Source organism: Hippocampus bargibanti, linkage group LG02 (assembly GCF_051943395.1).
Source record: "Hippocampus bargibanti isolate YZ-2025 linkage group LG02, ASM5194339v1, whole genome shotgun sequence".
NCBI lineage: Eukaryota > Metazoa > Chordata > Actinopteri > Syngnathiformes > Syngnathidae > Hippocampus > Hippocampus bargibanti.
The window spans coordinates 9,191,522-9,212,073 of NC_142735.1; the positions used below are offsets into that span (position 1 = coordinate 9,191,522).

At 41.1% G+C, this 20,552-nt stretch overlaps 1 protein-coding gene across 2 annotated transcripts; it reads left to right on the forward strand.

The window, feature by feature from the left end:
* The first annotated feature begins 3,685 nt into the window (after positions 1-3,685).
* Positions 3,686-20,167, forward strand: hrh2a (histamine receptor H2a). 2 transcript variants are annotated; one of them, XR_016113530.1, is made up of 5 exons: positions 3,686-3,993; positions 13,438-14,636; positions 18,112-18,284; positions 18,435-18,491; positions 19,268-20,167. XR_016113530.1 is itself a non-coding variant. In XM_088987424.1 (4 exons), exons 2-3 carry the CDS (start codon positions 13,634-13,636, stop codon positions 18,279-18,281), a joined length of 1,173 nt encoding a protein of 390 aa, XP_088843550.1. In that variant the 5' UTR covers positions 3,686-3,993; positions 13,438-13,633; the 3' UTR covers positions 18,282-18,284; positions 18,435-18,726. The 2 variants fall into 2 exon arrangements, 1 of the variants encoding a protein (XP_088843550.1); XM_088987424.1 differs by lacking the exon at positions 19,268-20,167 and having other exon boundaries at positions 18,435-18,726.
* The last annotated feature ends 385 nt before the right edge of the window (positions 20,168-20,552 follow it).

Sequence of the window (20,552 nt, forward strand, 5' to 3'; positions counted from 1 at the left end):
TGTTTATATGCTGGGGTAATCATTAAACAAGTGGGTTATAAAAGGTTTTGATGGAGAGTGGCAGAGTGGTATCTTGCAGTAATACTGATACCCCACTCAGAGTAGGCTCCAAAGGAAACCTGTTGTTATGGAAACAAAAACGAGACATAACTTGTGAAGGCACTATGGATTAGACTGTGATGTTGATAATTACTCAATCATATAGCCAAAGGTGAAACATGACTCGCACAAAGGGAAAGGGCAGAGGTGGCAAAAGTGATGATGACCATTGCAATTCACACAGGAGATACCAGGACAGGCAACGCATACAACACTATGTTTATTTCAGAATCAATTTTGAAGCATGAAAGAGGAATGCGCAGACATTCGCTCAGTCCGTGACGATGCAAGAATACAAAGTGGGACATAGTCAGTTAACATACATGTCGTTCTTTTTATCCTTTCTTCCATCCATCCATTTTCGATAAGATTTTGCAGTATTCGGTAAGCAGGTGTGTATCCTCACCAACAGGCAGTGCTCACTCCTGGGAAAGTTGACAGCTCATCACCGGGAACATAGAGACAAGCTGCAAGAAGCTTGAGTACCAGAAGAAAATGAACACAACCATCAGGGAACATGCGTACTCCGCACGAGATTTAAAGTCCACACCTGCAATTGCCACATGCTAACTTTAACTCACCATTTTGTTTCAGGTACACCGAAAAAAATTACATTTTCTGAACCACATTTCTCCTCACGAGGATCGAAAACCCGCACAGGCACAGGGAGAACAATCAAACTCCCCACTGCAAACACCGTCAAACCAGCACTACTTTAGTTCACTAACAGAGCTCTTTAGATAAGGAGCGAAACGTCCGACAAAGAAGGCCAGATGACGGCTGAAGAAACCTTTGCCTCGATGGGCCACTCCTGTACGACTGAGAGCCTACACAGACGAACCTGAACTGGTTGCCAGCTAATCGCAGGGCACACAGAACCAAACAACCATTTGCGCTCACACTCACACCTACAGTCAATCTCTAAAAAAAATAACACCTCAAACTGATAACTTTCTAATATCTGTCCTTTAGGAAAATATGACAACTGCAGTTTTGCCTCTGATTGAGGCACATCATGTGTTTACAAGGAAGTGCATCAGCCAGCTGTCAATGGGGATGAGTCTCTTACAAAATTATTTCAAAGCATATTTCAAAGCACAATCTGACACTTCAACCCCTGTCACGGTGGCCTGAAGAAAAAGACCATTTTGATGAATTAATAATCCGTCTATCCATCTTCTGATCCGCTTGTCCTCACGAGGGTCGCACGCATTCTAGCGTCCATCACTACCCCTACCTACACTGAACCGGTTGCCAGCCAATCGCAGGGCACACATAGACAGAAAACCATCCGAATTCTACTCACACCTAGAAACAATTTTGACTGTTTCCTTACCCTACCATGCAAGTTTTTTGGAATATGAGAGGAAACTGAAGGACCCAGAAAAAAACCCAAGCATGCTAACTTGTTGGATGCAAACATGCTCACCAGTCGACTTCTGTCCTGCCAGAAAAAAGAATACATCTGATTAAACTTCCTTGTTTCATCCTGTTCCTCTAATTTTCCACTTTATCGATGAAAATTCAAATACATTTCAAGTGACTTACAGTTATAACTATTCATTTTATTTTCAGCAAATTAAATGTTGCATTTGTTTGCCTGAACTGTCCTACATAAAGAAGATACCATAAAGAAGATACCATTCCAATGCTCAAGGCATGAAAGTGAGGTCACAAAGAGAATTCATTAATAAAAAAATACTAATAGTATTAGTTCATTTTAGACCATCAAGCTACAAGGAAGCATGTGTCACTTCAGATTTTAATTATTAAGGACTGCCAACCCTTCAGCATTGTTGAAGGTGAAGGGGTTCAGGCCCTTGAGCCATTTTGCAAACCAGAAAGTGTCACGTTGCAAGGTGGTGGTGAACCCGAAAAAAAAAAGCAGGCAGGAGGGAGCATCAGGGTATACGTCTGTGTAAGCTCTCAGTCGTGCAGGAGTGGTCCATTGATGAAAAGGTTTCTTCAGCCATCATCTGTATTTCTTTGAAGGTGTCAGACGTTTCGCTTCTTATCCAAGAAAGTTCGTCAGGAAACTAGTCTTTCTGGTAGTTTAGGCCCTATATATATAACCCTACTGTCCAGACATGGCGGTGCCGGACTCTGCTTTGATAGGTCCCTGCTCTCAGGTTGGGGGGAGCAGAGGACTACTCCCTGCATCTCCACTGATTGTTCCTATTGTCCTGACTAATGACTGGCCTGATTGCCCCACTTCCACCGGTATCACCTCATCAGTATTGCTAATTCTATGTTGCCTAAGCAGGCTATTGTATGAACGATCCAAATTGAACCTCACCCCATCATATCAGTTTAATGAAGGATTTAGTTGTTTTATGAAAATTGCTTCTTTTACTCCCCTTTCAAACCGTCTGTTATTTCGCTAAGATTTCAACCTCATTGTCGTCAAATGAGTGGTTGCTAGCTTTTAGGTGCATATGTACTGCCGATTGAGGCAGTCTTTTTTTGAGAATGTGTTTAGTCTCCCCAATGTACTGCTCTTTACAATTTTCCTTCTTACAATGTATTGAATAAATTATATCACTTTGTTTTTCATTTGGCAGCCTATCTTTTGGATGTACTAATTTTTGCCTTAAAGTGTTTAACGGTTTGAAATAAGTAGGAATTGTGTGTTGCCAAAGGACTCTTTGTAGTTTTTCAGAAACTCCTGCAATGTAAGGTACTTCTACTCCTCTCCTTTTTGTATCTTCATAATTTTTGGTTTCATTACCTAGTCTTTCTTTTTGACATTTGTTAAATGACCAGTGAGGGTACACAGTTTGTGAGTGCTTTCCTGATATGGTTTGACTCCTTTTGTCTACCTTCAACGCTTGTTGGTATTAGTTTAGACCTATGCTGGAGGGTTCTGATAACTCTTAGTTTGTGTTGTAAAGCATGGTTAGAATCGAAAAGTATGTACCTTTACAACACAAACTAGGAGTTATCTGAACCCTCCAGCATAGGGCTAAACGAATTAACATTAATTTCTTGTGCGCTCTATATGTAATATGTGGAGGGAATTAAACATTTGAATGTCTTTCCCAAATTCATAACGGCCTTCGAAAGGAAACCGTAACTAGAATGTGGCCCACGGCAAAAAATGACTATGACACCACTGGCAAAGAACATGTGGATCAAAGTACTCGTAGATATTTAATTTATTTAGTATTTAAAGATTGATTTTGCTTTCGGCTTAACTTTTTTAAGACTGTCAAACAAAGTGTGGCCAAATAGAAGCTGGATGAAGAATTTGGCAGGCAGACCACAAGCGCTAGAGCAGATTAAATTATTCACGTCCGGAAAGACCTGGCAGAGACCAATATTCCAAAATCCTTTATAAAATAGGGAATACAAAAAGCACAAATACCAGTTTGGTCGCACGGCTGACAAATGTTGCTCAACCTTCGAGGACATCAAAGGAGAAATTGGTGCCAACGAACAATTCAGTTAATGCTTTTTCAGCAGCTGATGGTGACATGAAATCAGGCTGACTATGTCAAAAACTCGGAAAGAAGTACTGTAAATGCCCCATCAAATATTTTGATGTCATTAGAGTGTAAATAGTTATGTTCTTCAGAGCGTGACCTTAAAGCAACCCACCCACAAAAAACAAGACTTTGTCGGTGCTTCACTGCCGGAAACGCTTGTTTTATGGGTGCAGTTATGGGAATCGCTTTGAATGCAAATTACTGAGAGATAGAGAGAACAGAGCAATGGGAGGAGATAGAGTGTGGCGCTCCCTCTGTCTAGAGTCTTCCCCACACATGGACTCATTAGGTCTCCATACGCACACACACACATACACAGACAGACAGACACGCACAACACGTAATCAGCATGCCTGTGGTTCTATTCGCTTCCCTCCAGGAGGCAATATGAGGCGATGCGGTCTGTGCGGTGAGTTGAGCTCTCTGTATTGCCTTAATATCGAATGTTATCAACATTTTTAAACTGTGTTGCAGTTGTATTGTTACATCACTGTTGCCTTTTTGTATTCTGTCGCTGTGCGATAATCATGTTTTGTTTGGTCAGATTGTCATATCCATGCAACTAAATCATCTTATTTTCATGCAAAAAAAAATGATTGTAAAATAATTCAAGAGAGCAAGTGTGTGTGTGCGTGACCGTGTGTGGGATTGACATACCATCTGAATCTGCTCTTCCGGCTCATGTAGTTAAAAAGAATTCATTATAAGCTGGGATCAATAGCAATGTGAAAGGTGAAACATTGGCCAGTGAGGTGAGTCACTGCTGAACTTTATGTCAAGGATGCACCATGTCGGAAACAAAACAGAATCATTACAAATTCACTTCAGCAAATGGGACAAACCAACATATGAACCCCATTTGTTTCGATTGAACCCATAATCTATAAAATGTATTTCCAATGAGAAAAAAAAGGAAAATGTGGACGGCGGACGATTCATTTGTTAAGAAATCAGCTGATAGACGAATCGTTTCTCAAGGCAAGTGAGGCAAAATGAAGTGCGTTACTTGGCTGAAGCCAGAGGCATGATAAGTTCAATCAAATGGGTTGCTCTTGAGAGAAGTGTATTACTTAGCATGTGCAAATGGAGCTGGAGATTATCCACACTGTTCACACCCTCTGGCAGCATTATTGTTGTCAATACGACTAGACATAGAATATTCAGAGAGCAATTGTCCCATCCCATTCAAGCTATAATTTTGAATGAATTCATCATTAATGGTTTCACAAAAATGACTCTTGAAAATTGGTCAAATTTGCATCCAGGGTGTACTTGTTTTATGGCAGATTTGCATTCCTAGAAACTGTATTGGTAGAAACTGAATTGGTACACAAGTCAGAACGGAAGTGCTACTAATCTCCAGTTACATAGTAAAGTCACCATCCCAGAATATGTGTACAAAAACATTTCCACACAAATTGGTAAAGTAAGGCAGTGTGTCTTGCGTCATGTGACAATTATTACACGTTTCTTGAAATCCCAGAAATGTCATTCAACAAGAATGTCCTTATAACAGAAGGTGCATTTTTATCAAGCTACAAAGATAATCAGACAGATAGACTTTATCTGATATTAGGAAATTAAGTAACGTCTATGCGTTACAATTTTGATAGAGATTGGCACATTAGCAAATATAATTTCCTGTGTGAGAAGCTGTTTTATTTCATGAGAAGTTCCCTATATTTTTTAACTGGGAAAAGAAACGACTATTTATACTAATGTGCCGTGATATATTGGCAGGTGTGCCGTCGGAAATTATGCAATATTTATGCCTGTGTGGTCAATCACATGGAAGAAGAATCATGTACAGTGATACTTCAGCTTACGAACGACTAGTTTTCGGCGGATGAACACCAAACCACATGGTCGAACAGCGCCACGGTGGCTGGCGGACTAGTTTTTGTCACCCCCTTTGTTTGAGTGCAGATGTGGTTTGTTATCGAGTGGAGTAATTTTGCTATTATGGGACCGAAAAGACCCCATCACAGGCTAGTGTTAAACCGAAGAGGACAAAAGAGAAAATTACGGTCAAGCAGAAGAAGGAGATCATCAAAAAACATGATCGAGGTGTGCGTTTGTGTGCCTTAATGTCCCAGTACCGGTACGGTAGGTCGACCATTGCTACGTGTGGCTAAGGGTGTTTCTGTGTTGTCTAAGCAATGGTCTCAAACAATAGAAGAGGTTCAAAAACTTCTGTTGATTTGGATTAATGAAAAACAGCTCACAGGGGACAGTGTGAGTGAGGGTATTATCGCCGAGAAGGCACGTCAACTTCACTCAGACTTCATCAAGAGGCAACCACATCAACGACCATCACAAAGGTAAATAAAACGACTTTTATTTATTTAATTAAACACAATCACACATTTATTATACATAAAATAAGGTATATTTTGTGTTGTGTAGTTTTATGGCTTATTTAGTAGAAAATTATCTTTTATGGGGACCTGGGAACGTATTATTCACATTTTTAATGGTTTCTTATGGGAAATAAATGTGCGGCAGACGAACTTTCGCCTTAGACACACTCTCTGGAAATCAATTAAGTTCGTGAGCTGAGGTATCACTGTAGTACTTTTCCATACCGGTAGGGAGCAGAAGCAGGTAGGAAATTACTGGTTGCTCATTCGAAAACCGATCCAGCGCAATGAACGAATTTGATATCGAACTTTTTTTCTGTATCAGTTTGTTGTGTTATTCAGTGAGTGACAGGGGCCCAGCCAATCACGCAATACGATGCGATGATGTGTGCAGCTAATCATGGCATTGACAGTACCTATGCAGGTTCTCTGCTCAAAAACAATAAATAAAATAATAAAAATGGCGGCAATAAGTAACTGTCATGTTGATTCTTTATCATGGCAACAGAACCGGGTAGTGAATATGATACGTCAACTGCCCAAACCAAAATAAGAATGACCTGCGGGTCGTTTAAGTTGGAATGGCTTTCAGAGTATGTGCAAATACACCAAAAAGCAGTTAAACTGGGTGACATATTTTCTTTTTGGTGTGAGAAATGTCAGCTCTGCAAAATATGGAGCAAAGCCTAATCCGTAAGCAAATTTCCTGGTGGAGAAATACGGATGAAATGGAAGGTGGACTACCTCAAGTGACACATTCAGCAGAAAAGTCATTTGAATGATGTTGGAATTGTGCAAAGACTCAATATGGAAAAGTTGATTAGTACAAGATTGTTGGAAAGCGCAAACGACCCGGAAAAAAACAACCGTCACATGGATAAAAAATAACACCCTGAGCAAGTTCTAATTAACTGTATTTTACTTGCCATTAAAAAGAATGCACCAAACATTGGATTGATGTCCATTTCATTCATTGTCAATCTCTTATAATGGTGTGTTAATTTCCAATGTTTAAAAACACTTCTCCTAACAATATACCACTTAGTTGTGAAAGTAAGCTTTTTAACACTTTTTCACCGCAGGATTTTTTTTTTAATGGAAGAAATGTGCCTTGGCTCGAAAAAGATTGAAAAACACTGATTTATACTGTAACAACAACAGGATGTGGCATGTGTTGATTCTGCTTGCCATGTGTGGAACTCCTCATGCTGACATTGTATGTGGAACATGGAATGTTGTCGTAACAGATGTGCGCTAAGGTCAGAGGAAACATAATGAGCTAGATCCCCGTGTGGGTACCACTCGTTAGCACCAATGCATATTTCATGACTTTTAACTCCACTTCAGTGCACCTATCTGGAACTATGTTGTTTTCAGTTTTCCTAGATAAACACAGTCCATGTTGCAGCGACCGGAATTCCATTTCGCTTTTCCTTTTCACGCGCAACAATCCAGTGGCACACTTGACTTGTCTGAAAGGACGGAGGATTATCAATCCATGTTTTATTATAGACGATCCCACAGTCGAGGGCAGACCTCAGTGATAGTAGAAAGACTGACCGAAAAATACAGTGTTCAAAATTAGATTATTGCACTAGATAACCCATCCGCAAGATGACGACAGCAACCTTCACAACGGGCAACATTAACTCATTCACTGCCAGATGGTGTGCCAAAATGTGTCCGCTCCGGTGCCAGGTTTTTTTGTCATTGTCAGTCAAATTCCTGGACCCACAGAATATTGAGTTTTAGGACTACACAAACATTCAATGCTGTGTAAGAAACCTTAGACTCTCTTCTTTCATCACAAAAAAACAGTTAATTCCTAAATAATATGGGTCTGGAGTTATCTGAAATGGGGCCGGCAGTACAAAATACAATGCAATACTTTGGTACTTCCGGGTTGAGTGAACGCTGGCGCGTGTGCCTGTCGCTGCTTACCTGCAAAGAAAATATCCTGTGACTGTAAAGTGTCCTTGAGAGTTTTGAAAGGCGCTTATAAATGCAGTATATTATTATTATTATTATTATTATTATTATTATTATTAATACATGCATATTGGTTTACATAGCGCTTTAACAACAGTTGAAGCTGGAATGAAGCAGTAATATGGAAACAAGGGAAACAAGGCGGAAAAAATCATTGGCACCGCCCTACCCACTCTCGAGGACTTGCACACTGCAAGAACCCAAACTAGGGCGTGGAAAATCCTACTGGACCCTGCCCACCACCTTTTCCAGCTACTGCCCTTAGACAGGCGCTACCGATCCATGCGCACCAAGCCATTAACTCTTTGAACAGTAGCGCAAATGGAACTGTATAGTGCCTCTTTGCAATTTTTTGATGATGATACTAGTGCAGCATGTTCGACCGGAAACAAATTCCTTGTGTGTTCTACATACTTGGCTATAAAGACGATTCTGATTGTATGCTGCCCCTTGTGGAAGGGGAAAAAAACATTGCCAGATGTCTGGACAGCGTTTTATCTGCACACCAGCAAGAAAATCCAAAACCCAAACACATTTCAAAATGGCCCTTCACGTCATATTTTCAATTCCTGAATAAATTTGGAGATGGCAGTGAATAAGTTAAGTCACGCTGGTTTACTTGTGGCAGCACGGTACATGGTCCACCTCACTTTGCAGAGGTTGTGGGTTCGAATTTGGTCTCACCCTTCCCGTGTGGAGTTTTGCACCTGTGTGGCATTTCTGTGCTTGGTTGATTGAACACTCTTCTCAATCTTCCGTGATTTTTTGTTTATTTACATGTGCCCTGTGATTGACTGGCAATCAGTTCTGGATAGTTCAGAACCAATTTATTACTAGCTGCTCGAGTTTTAGAGATCTGTTTGTAGTTTCGAGACACTTACACCTCTCCCAGGCAATTGGGTGGCATATGTATTTAATGAGATGGCATCTCAATGAACGGAAGAATGAATGGAAATGAAGGCAAATTTCACACCCCGCTGACATTTTTAGAGTATAAATGAGCAGTTTGTATTTGGAGAATCAAAGAAAAAAATCTAATGAATAACATAATCAGTCATCACTAAGTCACACTATGATAGGATTGAAGCACATTTCCAAGTTTCTTTGTGGCTACTCTTCATCTCCATAGACCTAATGGGGCTCTTTTCAAATCACCGACTGAGTGACGGAAAGTTTACATGTTGCAAATTGCCAAGCTCTTCTGCTCAACGACAGGAGGCATGGAAAAAAAGTTGTTTTCTATCTTCATCCTGCCAATCTTTAAAACCCGTTTTAGAACTCAATTGTACTGATTGGCATTTGACTCAGCATGATTCCGACTTGATCTTGATTTCACTCCCTGGTGCTTTCTACCATCTCTGTAACTGTTTTGGTTCCTGTATATCAGGGGTTGGGAACCTTTTTGACGAAGAGAGCCATAAAAGTAAAATACATGTATCTAGAAATGTTTTTCAGTGAGAGCACACACACACACACACACACACACACACACACACACACACACACACACACACACACACACACACACACACACACACACACACACATACACGTGGCGTCACGCGGAAGTGCGCCTTTCAACCCTGTGATGTCTTTGATGTATTTCAAGTAAGCCTGACTCATTCCCACGTAGGCCAAGGGTATATAAGGAGCCAGCGTGGGACCGAGATTGGGGGAATCACGGGGCAGAACCATTCGGACTCAGACACACACGCAACTCGCAGAGACCCGCACAGCATCGGACGAAGTTTCACAGCACGACTTGCTCGACTCCACGCCACGATCAAGCTCTGCGAGACATCTACGTGTCACTTGCCTGGGAGATTTGACAACGAACCTACTTACGATTAAAGAGAACAGTGACGTGCGGTGAGGTTCATGGCTGGTGAGGCACTGACGTCATCAATGACGTCACCGCTCGTTTGTACTTAGTATTTGAACGGTAAATTCAGCGATTTTGAAAAAAATCCTTTAACGGTGAAGTTAAATGGACAAGAACTTTAAAGTACAAATCACTAAATACATCTAACTGTTTAATTTATTTTTTCATTTGATATTTCCATGACACTTTCCATGATGACAGGTGAGGCACTGCCTCACCTGCCTCCACTGACTGCACGTCACTGAAAGAGAACCATCATACTCTTTACACACACACGCACGTGATTCAACAAAATGTCAGAATATATTATTTAAAATAACTATGTGATAATACTCACCATTCATATGAATAGTTTTCCGTTCCTCGTGATTGGTGAAAAATCCAGCCAAACGAACTTGCCGGGTCCATAGGGGAAGCTACTGCTACCTAGCCTGCACACGGCTCATTCGCTTGCACGCTTGATTTCTGCTGTCTCTCACAGAGGTATATAGATGCTAACATTAGCATGGGGCTTGTCAAGGTGCCACTGATATTCACCTGTTTCATTCATGGTAATGTTTCATTGCAAATTACAATCACGGCAGAACTTTTTCTATTCACAAAGTTTTTTTCCTCGTGAGGCTGATTTAAAAGGAATCGTTTACCTTCGACATCAACGACCATAGGTCAGTATCATTCAATCAAAATTGTGCTTTCCATCAACTGCTGCCCAAACAGGAAATGAACAGTGAAAAAGCGAGAATATGTATTTCGTTTTATCAGCGAGTCAGATGCAATCATCAAAAGAGCCATATATGGCTCGCGAGCCATAGGTTCCCGGCACCTGCTGTATATGATAGCTCGCCATGTTAAGCGCTTTGTTCCAGCTTCTTTTGTTGTTAAAGTGCTACACACAGACGCCTACGTTCCAAACGGTCGTCCGTAAGGTGAATTTGGTCGTAAGTTGCTTCAGTGCTATATTTTGTATGGAATGTATGTTTAAGTCAAACACTGAACGGGCAAGTATAAAACACAGACGCTCAAACAGTTGTACAATAAATTCACACCTACTGCAGTATGACGTGGTATATCCTAAGGTCTTCAGTAAGCCATTACTGAAGCTGCTGGCACGAAATTCAGTCATTAGGAGCCAACATTACTTTTTGTAATGCATCCCGTGCTCCTGGAGCGTCAACTGGGAAGAGGGATTTCCTTCCCGCGCACATACTCTATTTCGGCAATCGGAAGCGAGCTCGGCGGATCAGGGCCTGAATTTGTTGGCAACACTTTCAGCATAGCCGGACGCTGATTGGTTAGCCTTGGTGCCCGTCGCGTAAACAGCCAGCCCTTGAAACCTTAAAGGACAACTGACGTCTCCGGACAAGTTTTGTCCAAATTTGTATAATGGCTTCAAATGACTTCTACTGAGCGTATTTTAATAAGATTCCACAGCATATAGCTATATTTTACGTTTTAAGACTCACTCTAAATATTCAGGAAGTCTTGTTTTTGAGTTGGTGACGAGTCCGTACGTGACGTCAAGAAAGGACCGTCCCCTGACCGAAAAAAGACACATGTAGCAGTCCTTCCATCACGTCAATGTATTTTGCTGTACATGTTTGGTCTGAGAACCGTGTTGCACCCAAAAGCCGCCAGAAGAGGGCATCCAAGCTCAATGTAAGGAATTTATCAGCCAGTGGAAGCGGAGGTGCCCACTGGAGGTCGCCATTGTGTGCCTCTTTTTTGGGGTGAGAGATTTTCCCCCAATGTTGCTTCAAAATGGCACATATAATTTTTTAATCAATTGCAAACATGTATGCTTTCCTTTTCAGAACTATTTGAATCATATTCATAACTGGATGCGTTACAAGAAAGCATATTCTCTGAATCTGAAGCCATTGTTTTGATTCACAAGCAATGCAAGACATCTTGGTGTGACGTCACAAACTGGGGGCGGGTCTTTCTGAAAATGCCCAATTCGCAGTTCAATTTTTTGCAGAATTTGGACACTAAGTCATTTTTATTGGTGTTTTGCATTTGAATAAAAATATCATACTGCGTGTTTTGGGTATTTTAGATGCTATAACACGTTTTTCTGATATCGGTTAAAAAAGTGACGCCGGTTGCCCTTTAAATGCCTCTGTGTGCGTGAAAATCAAATTAAGGTTACCTGGAAATAGTGTCTTTATGTTCATCCTGAAATTCCACCGGATAGCTAAGCATCACAAATACATTTTGGGTGAATAGTGTCTAATAGTGTCTCCCATGTATTTATAATTGTATTTTGTTTATTGCATTCTTTTTGTGATTGTATTTTATTTATTATAGTACCTATGCTTGTCTGTGACTGTAAAGTGCCCTTGAGAGCTTTGAAACGCGCTTAAAATGTAATGTATTATTATTATTATTAATAGTGTCTTTATTCCCGCCTTAAAGTGTGTTCTCGCCTATGTACAAATTAACTACAACTACAACAACTACAGATGGGTTCTCCATGCAAACCATAGAACATTCATGTCAGCAATGTATATTAAATTTATGATCTTTAATTGGAAAAAATCAAGTCAAAGATACCATTTTGGTGATGTTTCTGATATTGCTACGTTGCTACTGTCATCGTCTTTGTAAAATTACAGTCCACAACTGCATGACAACATAACCAACACCACTCCATATTAAATTTGTTGCAAATATATCATGTTGACTACATCTTTTGTTACAATATCTTGTTCAGTTGTGCAATTACTTCATGTTCATTAATAGTTAACATGCCTGAACACCTGGTGTTTGCATCTCAGCTTCTTCCTGCTCCTGTGTGGAGTTTGGATGTTTGTTTGCATGAGCCATAAATTCAATGCCTTCTTTCTTTACTTATGCTCATTGAACAGTGTATGATGCTTTATCAATACAGTGTGATGAGATATATTATTTGTTATTATTGGGTTAGTTTTCATTTAAAACTGACAAAAATCATTGACAAATAACCACCGAGTCTTGGAGAAAACACTCTCCCGAAAGGGTTTGACAAGAAGAATTTGACAGTTCTCTCAAAAGTGATGAGGCGTGTGCAACCTTTCGAACGCTCAAAGAGATTCAGAAAATCACTGCACACATAAGAAGCAGTTTGAGCAAATGACATGTTGCAAAATGAAATGGCACACTTTTCATTTTATACAGCTCTGGTGGATTGAGAAATTGCAGAAAGGTGGAGGAGCAAGTCCAATGAACAATTAAACATGTATTTTTCTTAGGGATAGCAGGAACTGTGTTTTTTTTCCTTTTTTTTCTTTGAACACTGTACTTTGAAGCAGTTCCTTATCCCCCCAAAAAATGATTGGAGCCGTAATGGTTTGTCTTATCAAATAAATCTTTGAATCCCAAAATTAAATATCCATCACATTTGTTACTTGCTCAATGTGCTCATCGAAGTCTTCAATAATCAATGACTCTTATTTTTTTCATTTATTTATTCATTATTTCATTTGCTTTCAGTGGATGTTTGTGTTCTGCTCTGCCCCATTCGAGTTATAAAATAAACAAATATGCATACAGTGGTAAACCTCAAAGCTAAAAAAACTTTTTTTGTCAAATGCTGCGTGAAATGGACACTCACGTGACTACTTTGTCTCTTTCTGTCCACTAGATGGGAGTGTAGCTGTGGAAGACAGTTTGTTTGAACCTATTCGTCAAATTCTACACAGGTTTGGCCTCTACAGTATAAGGACCACAACATAAACCATGAATTCAGGTGTACACCAACTGTACATGATGTTCAATGAGGTTAATTGGTGAAGGATAAAAAGTCAACATGGCGCAGGGTTGAATGGAGTAAAGCAGCCATGTTGTCAAAAATAGCAGTGGGTCTTATCCTGACCCTTCTAATCCTACTGACCATCAGCGGCAACATGCTGGTGTGCCTGGCGGTCTGCGCCTCGCGACGCCTCCGCTGTCTCACCAACTGCTTCATCGTGTCACTGGCGGTGACAGACCTTCTGCTCGGCCTCGCCGTCCTCCCCTTCTCAGCACACCTGCAGCTTACAGATGACTGGCCGTTGGGCCCGGTCTTTTGCAACTTCTACATCTCCATGGACGTCATGCTCTGCACTGCCTCCATCCTCACCCTGCTGGCCATCAGTATGGACCGCTATTTGGCTGTGACAATGCCCCTCAGATACAGCTCTCTGGTGCTGCCTTGGAGAGTGTTTGTGGCCATGGCGGGCGTCTGGACTGTGTCGGTGGCCGTGTCCTTTTTGCCCATCTACATGGGTTGGAACACCGTCAACGGGACAGTGCAAAACCACGGCCAATGGGCCCCTGAGAGGACGTGTCGCTTCGAACTCAACAGGCCTTACGTTCTAACCGACTCACTTCTCACCTTCTACTTTCCTCTGCTGGTCATGTGCTGGACATACCTCAGAATCCTTCGTATCGCACGCGCACAGATCAAGCGCATCATCAGTACTCGGCCCACGTGTGTCACCACTTACAGCTGCAGGAGCCACCGGTCGGCCATCGCGACTGTCGTCTCCAGTGTCCCGCAGTCGGCCCTGCGGGAGCACAAGGCCACTGTGACGCTGGCAGCAGTGATTGGAGCCTTTGTGGTGTGTTGGCTGCCTTATTTCATCCTGTTCACAGCATTGGGCCTACAGGAGAATACCGACCCAAACAGAGTCCCAGAATTTTCGGTCGTGCTGTGGCTGGGTTACACAAACTCAGCACTCAATCCGATCCTCTATGGAGCGCTCAACAGAGACTTCAGGTCCGCCTACACGCAGCTATTGAGATGTCGATGGCCGACATACAATGAGTCGCAACAATCTCCTGCCACTGTAACTATAGCAGGTACAGCCACAATGTTGTGAAGTTTTATGTTTTAGGGCGAGTTATTTTTCCATCATAAGAAATCAACAGCATACAATATGTGGATAGGCTCAAAAATGATAAATTGATTTTTTTGTTCCCAAAAACTCTAATATTAATTCGACGACAATCCACACAAACTATTGTGAATCTGCGCTTGCTTTACACAACGGTAATGCGTAAAGAGCGTTTGTGAGCAAGAGCCATTATTTAGAATTCAAATCGATTCATATAATGTTTTGCAAAACATTTTAAAACAATGTTCGACTGCAATTTTGAACAATCAACTTCATATTATGTCGTGACTTTCAATGACATGGGAAAATATTTATGTCACTTAAATGTCTCTTGTTATTTCATTAGGACAAATATCATTACATTTTGAGCTGCAGTAAATAGTGGTTAGAACGCCGGCTTCACAGTGCAGCGGTCACAAGTTCGATTCCCGCTCCGGCCTCCCACTGTGGAGTTTGCATGTTCTCCCCGGGCCCGCATGGGTTTCCTCCGGGTCCTTCTGTTTCCTCCCACATTCCAAAAACATTCACGGTAGGCTGATTGAACACTCCAAATTGTTCCAAGGTGTGAGTGTGAGAGTTGTTTGTGTCTATGTGCCCTGCGATTGGCTGGCAACCAATTCAGGGTGTCCCTTGCCTAGTGCCTGAAGACGGCTGGGATAGGCTTCAGCACCCCCGCGGCGCTAATGAGGATAAAGCGGTCTGGAAAATGGATGGGTGGATAAATCCTGGCCTACCACTGCCAACTACTAGAGAAACTGTTGGAGAATAGTGGCCTTCTCTCCTCCACGTGTTCGTTAATATTGGATGATTTTGGTAATCCAAATAAAAGCTGGAGTCGATGAACAGTACCTTCAAAGGCTTAATTTGCAGAATATTCCGGACACGTGATTTACAGACAATGGCTGTTTGAACACGAGTGTGTTCACCTCATGGACACACAACATATTTATTTCATCAGAAGGGCGGTATCAAGACTATGGCGCGACACCGAGGCGGCTTTCTTCCAAAACAATTCCTAGCTTTTATCAGTCTGTCTCCACAAAGTTTAACAAAGGTTAACTTAGTTCACTCTGCGCATCAGAAGGTTATACAGGATATTTAAATATGACGGAAGACACACACTGTGACATTATTGAAGATGCACATCATTGCATTGTTGAAGATGCAAATCATGACATTATTTAAGACACACATCATGACATTATTGTCATGACATATCATTGATAAAAGTAAAATACCATGGCAGAGGCTTAATTAAACAAATTATTATTATTATTATTATTATTATTATTATTATTATTAGCATATTTGACAATAAAGCTGACTCTGACTTTTTTGGACTTTGATAATTTGAAATAATCCTTCAAAACCAAAATGAGAAAACAGGTTTAATATAGCTACCGGAATGGGGAAAAATAAACAGTATATGGTGATTTGTGCCACGTACGGCATCCGGCAATGCAAGAATCTTAACTGTCAGCGCTCCAAACACTGATGTAATGAGAAACAGCGCGTCTCGTATCTTTTTTTTACATGTGCATTTTTACGGACAACTTATTCTGTCACAACCTTTGAAGACAGTTACCGGAATTGTCCGACAGTATGTACTATCACGTGATATACGTAGTTGAAAGCGTTATTACGATGCGGACACGAGCGTGTAAACCGAATGTTATGCAAATATCGAACATCCTGGCTGTCATGTTTAACTTGCCTGCATGACATGAGCGCGTGTGCCTATTTGCTCGATTGTTGCCTGAGTGTTGTGTGTACTGTGTTTACTTAGCTTTTCTTTTGGCCTTGTCAAGTCGCAGTTTTCCTCCCTAAATGCAATGTAGAAGAGAGACAATTTTCGGGGTGACCGTTTTGCCACATCAAATAAGGTTATTCCAACCAATGTGAGTCTTGTCAAGCATGAATCACTTGCACACAAGTTGAATTGAGCTTTGCGATTAATTTACCGGTTGAGACAAGACACTCCTCCGCCCAGCTGTCATGGAGTCACGTGACTGGATGCGACCCGGACGTAAATAATCGCTAAAATGTTCAATATCCGTTTTTAAATCATGCACTTTTTACTCAAAGTGCTTTTTATTGCAACTGAGCCAAAGCTAAGCCACTCATTTTTGGAATTTCGGCCTATGCAATACTTTCGAAATTTCGAAAATATATTTTGTTATTTCCGGTGCTTTTCATATGTATTCATTGAATGTTTGATTCAACAAGCTGCTTTTTTTGGTGGTTGGGAGACTGTGCTCATCTCCAAACAGCAGTATTGATTGACTCATCGAAAGTAACCTCTAATACCCTGTTGCCTCTGTATCACAAACCAATTCACACTCATTAGTCTTCTAATTGGAAATAAATCATGTAACTGTGTCACATTTGGTAATTTGTGGATCTGAACTCTGAAAATCCGACCCAGTAATATTTGTGTCCATATTTTTTCCACCCTGTGATCTGTGCGGCTTTGCGAGCTTACCGTATTTTCCGGTGTAGAAGGAGCACCGGAATTGAAGGCGCACCGCCAATGAATGGTGTAGTTTCAAAGTGTTTTCATATCTAAGGCACACACTTCACTGAATGAAAAACGTTTTCCAAATTGAATAAATAAATTTAGAAACCTCTTCCAAATATAAAGCACGCCAACATTATAAGGCTCTACAGTAGAGGCAGGGGTTATGCACGACTTCTACAGGGGTAAATGGAGTCGTTGGCTGCTGAAAGTATTTGCGAGACCTGTTGTGGTTCAATATTACTTCACATATAAGGCGCACCTGCATTTAAGGCACCTGGTCGTCTTTTGAAGAAAATCAAGGATTTTGGGTGCGCCTTCTACACCGTAAAATACGGTAGTTGAGTTTTTAGTGTCTTTCAGCTTGCCCTGTTGGCTGTGTTGTAAAATGTTTCCACATCTCATTCTGAATCCCTTTTACTTCATCAACTACAGCGGAGTATGACATTTTGTGGCTCTTCAGAACACAAGATCACTGCCGCTACCAGGCAGACACACAAGCTGTGTCCAAATTCACATCCTCCGAAGGTCTCATGACATCATTTTCGACAGTGCTCAACTGCTCATCGTGGTTTTCGAATTCTAGAAAGACAATTCACAGGCCGAGTCCCTCGATGCCTTCAAAGTCTCGACCTCATGTAACCTCTGTGAACTGCATAAACGGCGGCAAATTTGAACAGGCTCAAACTGAATGGAGACCACTTGCAGTCAAACCACGTCACCAGTGAAATCATGCAGCCTTTGGAGGACACAGACTGTGAATTTGGGCACAGTCATTGGCTGTTGCAGGGACCAGCTGAGACCTGAGTGATGGGACACTGCTTTCAGATCACATGTTCTGGACACCTCCACTTTTTACCTTCCATGTCTTGTCAGAGCTCATTCAAAATGATTCCCTGTCATGTTTGATGTTCCCTTATTTTAGGCAGACAACCACTCATGGAGGTGACGCTTCTGTGTGGACACACACCTTCCAGCTGCAGGGCGGGTCAAACAAGTCCGAACTTCATGCCCCAAGAGTCACATCGCAGTACGAACACAACCATGACCCAAATTGCGAACCGCACAACTGATGCAGGTGTCGATGACTGTTAAAAGGTAAGGTCATAGTTTATTTACAATGTAGACAGAGTTGATAGTTTCTGTCTCATGCTCAATACAAAGGCAATACATATTTTTTTGAAATATATTTAACTCAATGTCACTCCAAATATACATTGCATCACTTTTTGTTGTTTTTCTCTTGAGATTACCAAGCAGAGGCAGCCGTTGTAGAACTACTGAAGTGAAATGACCTGATGTTCTGTAAGTACCTTCAGACATCTGCACTCAGCACAGTTAGTCACAGATACTTGACCAATGCTTTCACACCCTGCAATTGTTACTTTCCTGAGACAATATGTGCAACATGATGACCAATTGATTTGTGTTGTCGTTTTAAAGCAAAACATTCTGATAAATGTCCACCAATATCAGAAATTGTACAAAGTGACAGACACAAACCTGCATGCACACACCCACACAGTGCGCTGCTCCTTCATTTGCGAATTCTTACAAATCCATTAAGACCGAATCCAAAACCAAAAATGTATCAACTTAATCAGAACTATTAGTGTATATTTTACGTTTACAATGGCGTAGAAATGTATCATACTGGAAGATCCATCCATCACACCTCTTGAGGCTCATAGGGAGATTGGGTCTACAAAGCTAACTCACCCCTGGACTGGCTGCCAGTCAATTAAAGGGAACATGATAGAGACAGTCTACCACCCACACTCACTTTCACAGTCATTGAACACATGCTGCCTACACAGATGTCAGGCGAATGAATCACTGCAACATCAGTGACAACACACTGAAAGATGTTTTAATAAATAAATGAAACATGCAACAGTGATCACTATTACTGTAAATTGAGGTACCGGTAATTCTTGTGTGTGTGTGTGTGTGTGTGTGTGTGTGTGTGTGTGTGTGTGTGTGTGTGTGTGTGTGTGTGTGTGTGTGTGTGTGTGTGTGTGTGTGTGTGTGTGTGTGTGTGTGTGTGTGTGTGCGTGTGCGTGTGTCTTTCTTCCTGTTAGAACACATCGGAGTCTTCATGTAAAATAAACCAAGACCTCTGCAGCTCAGCTTCTCACACACAAGAAGCATCATCGCATACTCAATCCCCTCTGCATTGAACGTGCAGTCTCACTATAACATGGAAACGAAGGCCAAAAAGAGATGCACATTCTGCACATTCGGAGGACTGAACATGTCTGGCAGCATGTCGGTCATGAAGCACATGATCTGGTGGTTTAAGACAAGGCCGCTCTCCTGTGGTAGCATCAGGTATCACAATCCTGACAGGGACTGAACAATCACTTTTACCTCTACATCACTTGTTTTTACAGTCTCAAGTGCTTTGCATTTGAATGTGTAGCAGAGAATGTATTGCAAATGCATGTATACGTTTATTTTGGCGAGGATGTTGACAAATGTGTGTGAAATGTCAATAAGAGAATTTTTTGAAGTACAGTAATCCCTTGTTTTCCGCTGTTAATACGGACCGGGACCACCCACGATACACAAAGATCCGCGAAGGGGAGATATATAAAATTAACCCAGATGTGAAAAATACATTACCTTTCTCCTACAGTTACTTGGGGTGAGTTTGCTGCTCTACTTTGCAGCATTTGTTTTCCAAACGGCTTCACATATTTCTACTTTGGGCTGCGTTAGTCCCATATGAAAAATGTTTTAGTTATGACTTTGATCAGTTTTTGCTATTAATTGTAATGCTTTAAAATGAAATCTGAGAGAGTCTAGTATTAATACAGTAAATGTTTCTCAATTTTAAAAGAGAGGTCCTCCATATGTCTTGTCTTTCTGCATGTTTGTACATATTGTTCATGTGTTAAATTTTATTGTTGAGAAATCATTTGAATACATTTCTCCTGTCCTACCTTTAAAACATTGGCGAAAATCTTTTTCTAAGCACATCTTCGACCAGGCTGATTAATCTCTTTAAATTACCACTCCATTTATTACTCAGATTGTAAAAACAGTTATTTGCTTTCATCACTTTGCTGCTGTGAAATGTAAATTTCTCCACTGCGAGACTAATAAAGGCAAATCCAATCCAATCCAATTTCCCACATCCATCAATTTCATGATTTTACTGCACAATAACTCCAAGACTCGTCTTGGTTTGGATCCATGAGAAATCAGCAACCAGGTAAAATGTACTCATGAAACTCGTCTGATTAAAACCTCTCTATTCACAAGTTAGACTTTAAATCACGTTTACTGGGGAAGGCAAAACATGTTTTACAGTGGGAATGTGTTATTTGCAGCAATACCTGGGACTTTAAAATCCATCCATCC

Bases quoted from the DNA above. Each gene is read 5' to 3' on its own strand.
- hrh2a (XM_088987424.1), top strand. From the start codon at position 13,634: ATGTTGTCAAAAATAGCAGTGGGTCTTATCCTGACCCTTCTAATCCTA. The intron at 14,637-18,111 runs GTACAGCCACAA...CCCTTATTTTAG, and splicing joins TGCCACTGTAACTATAGCAG to GCAGACAACCACTCATGGAG.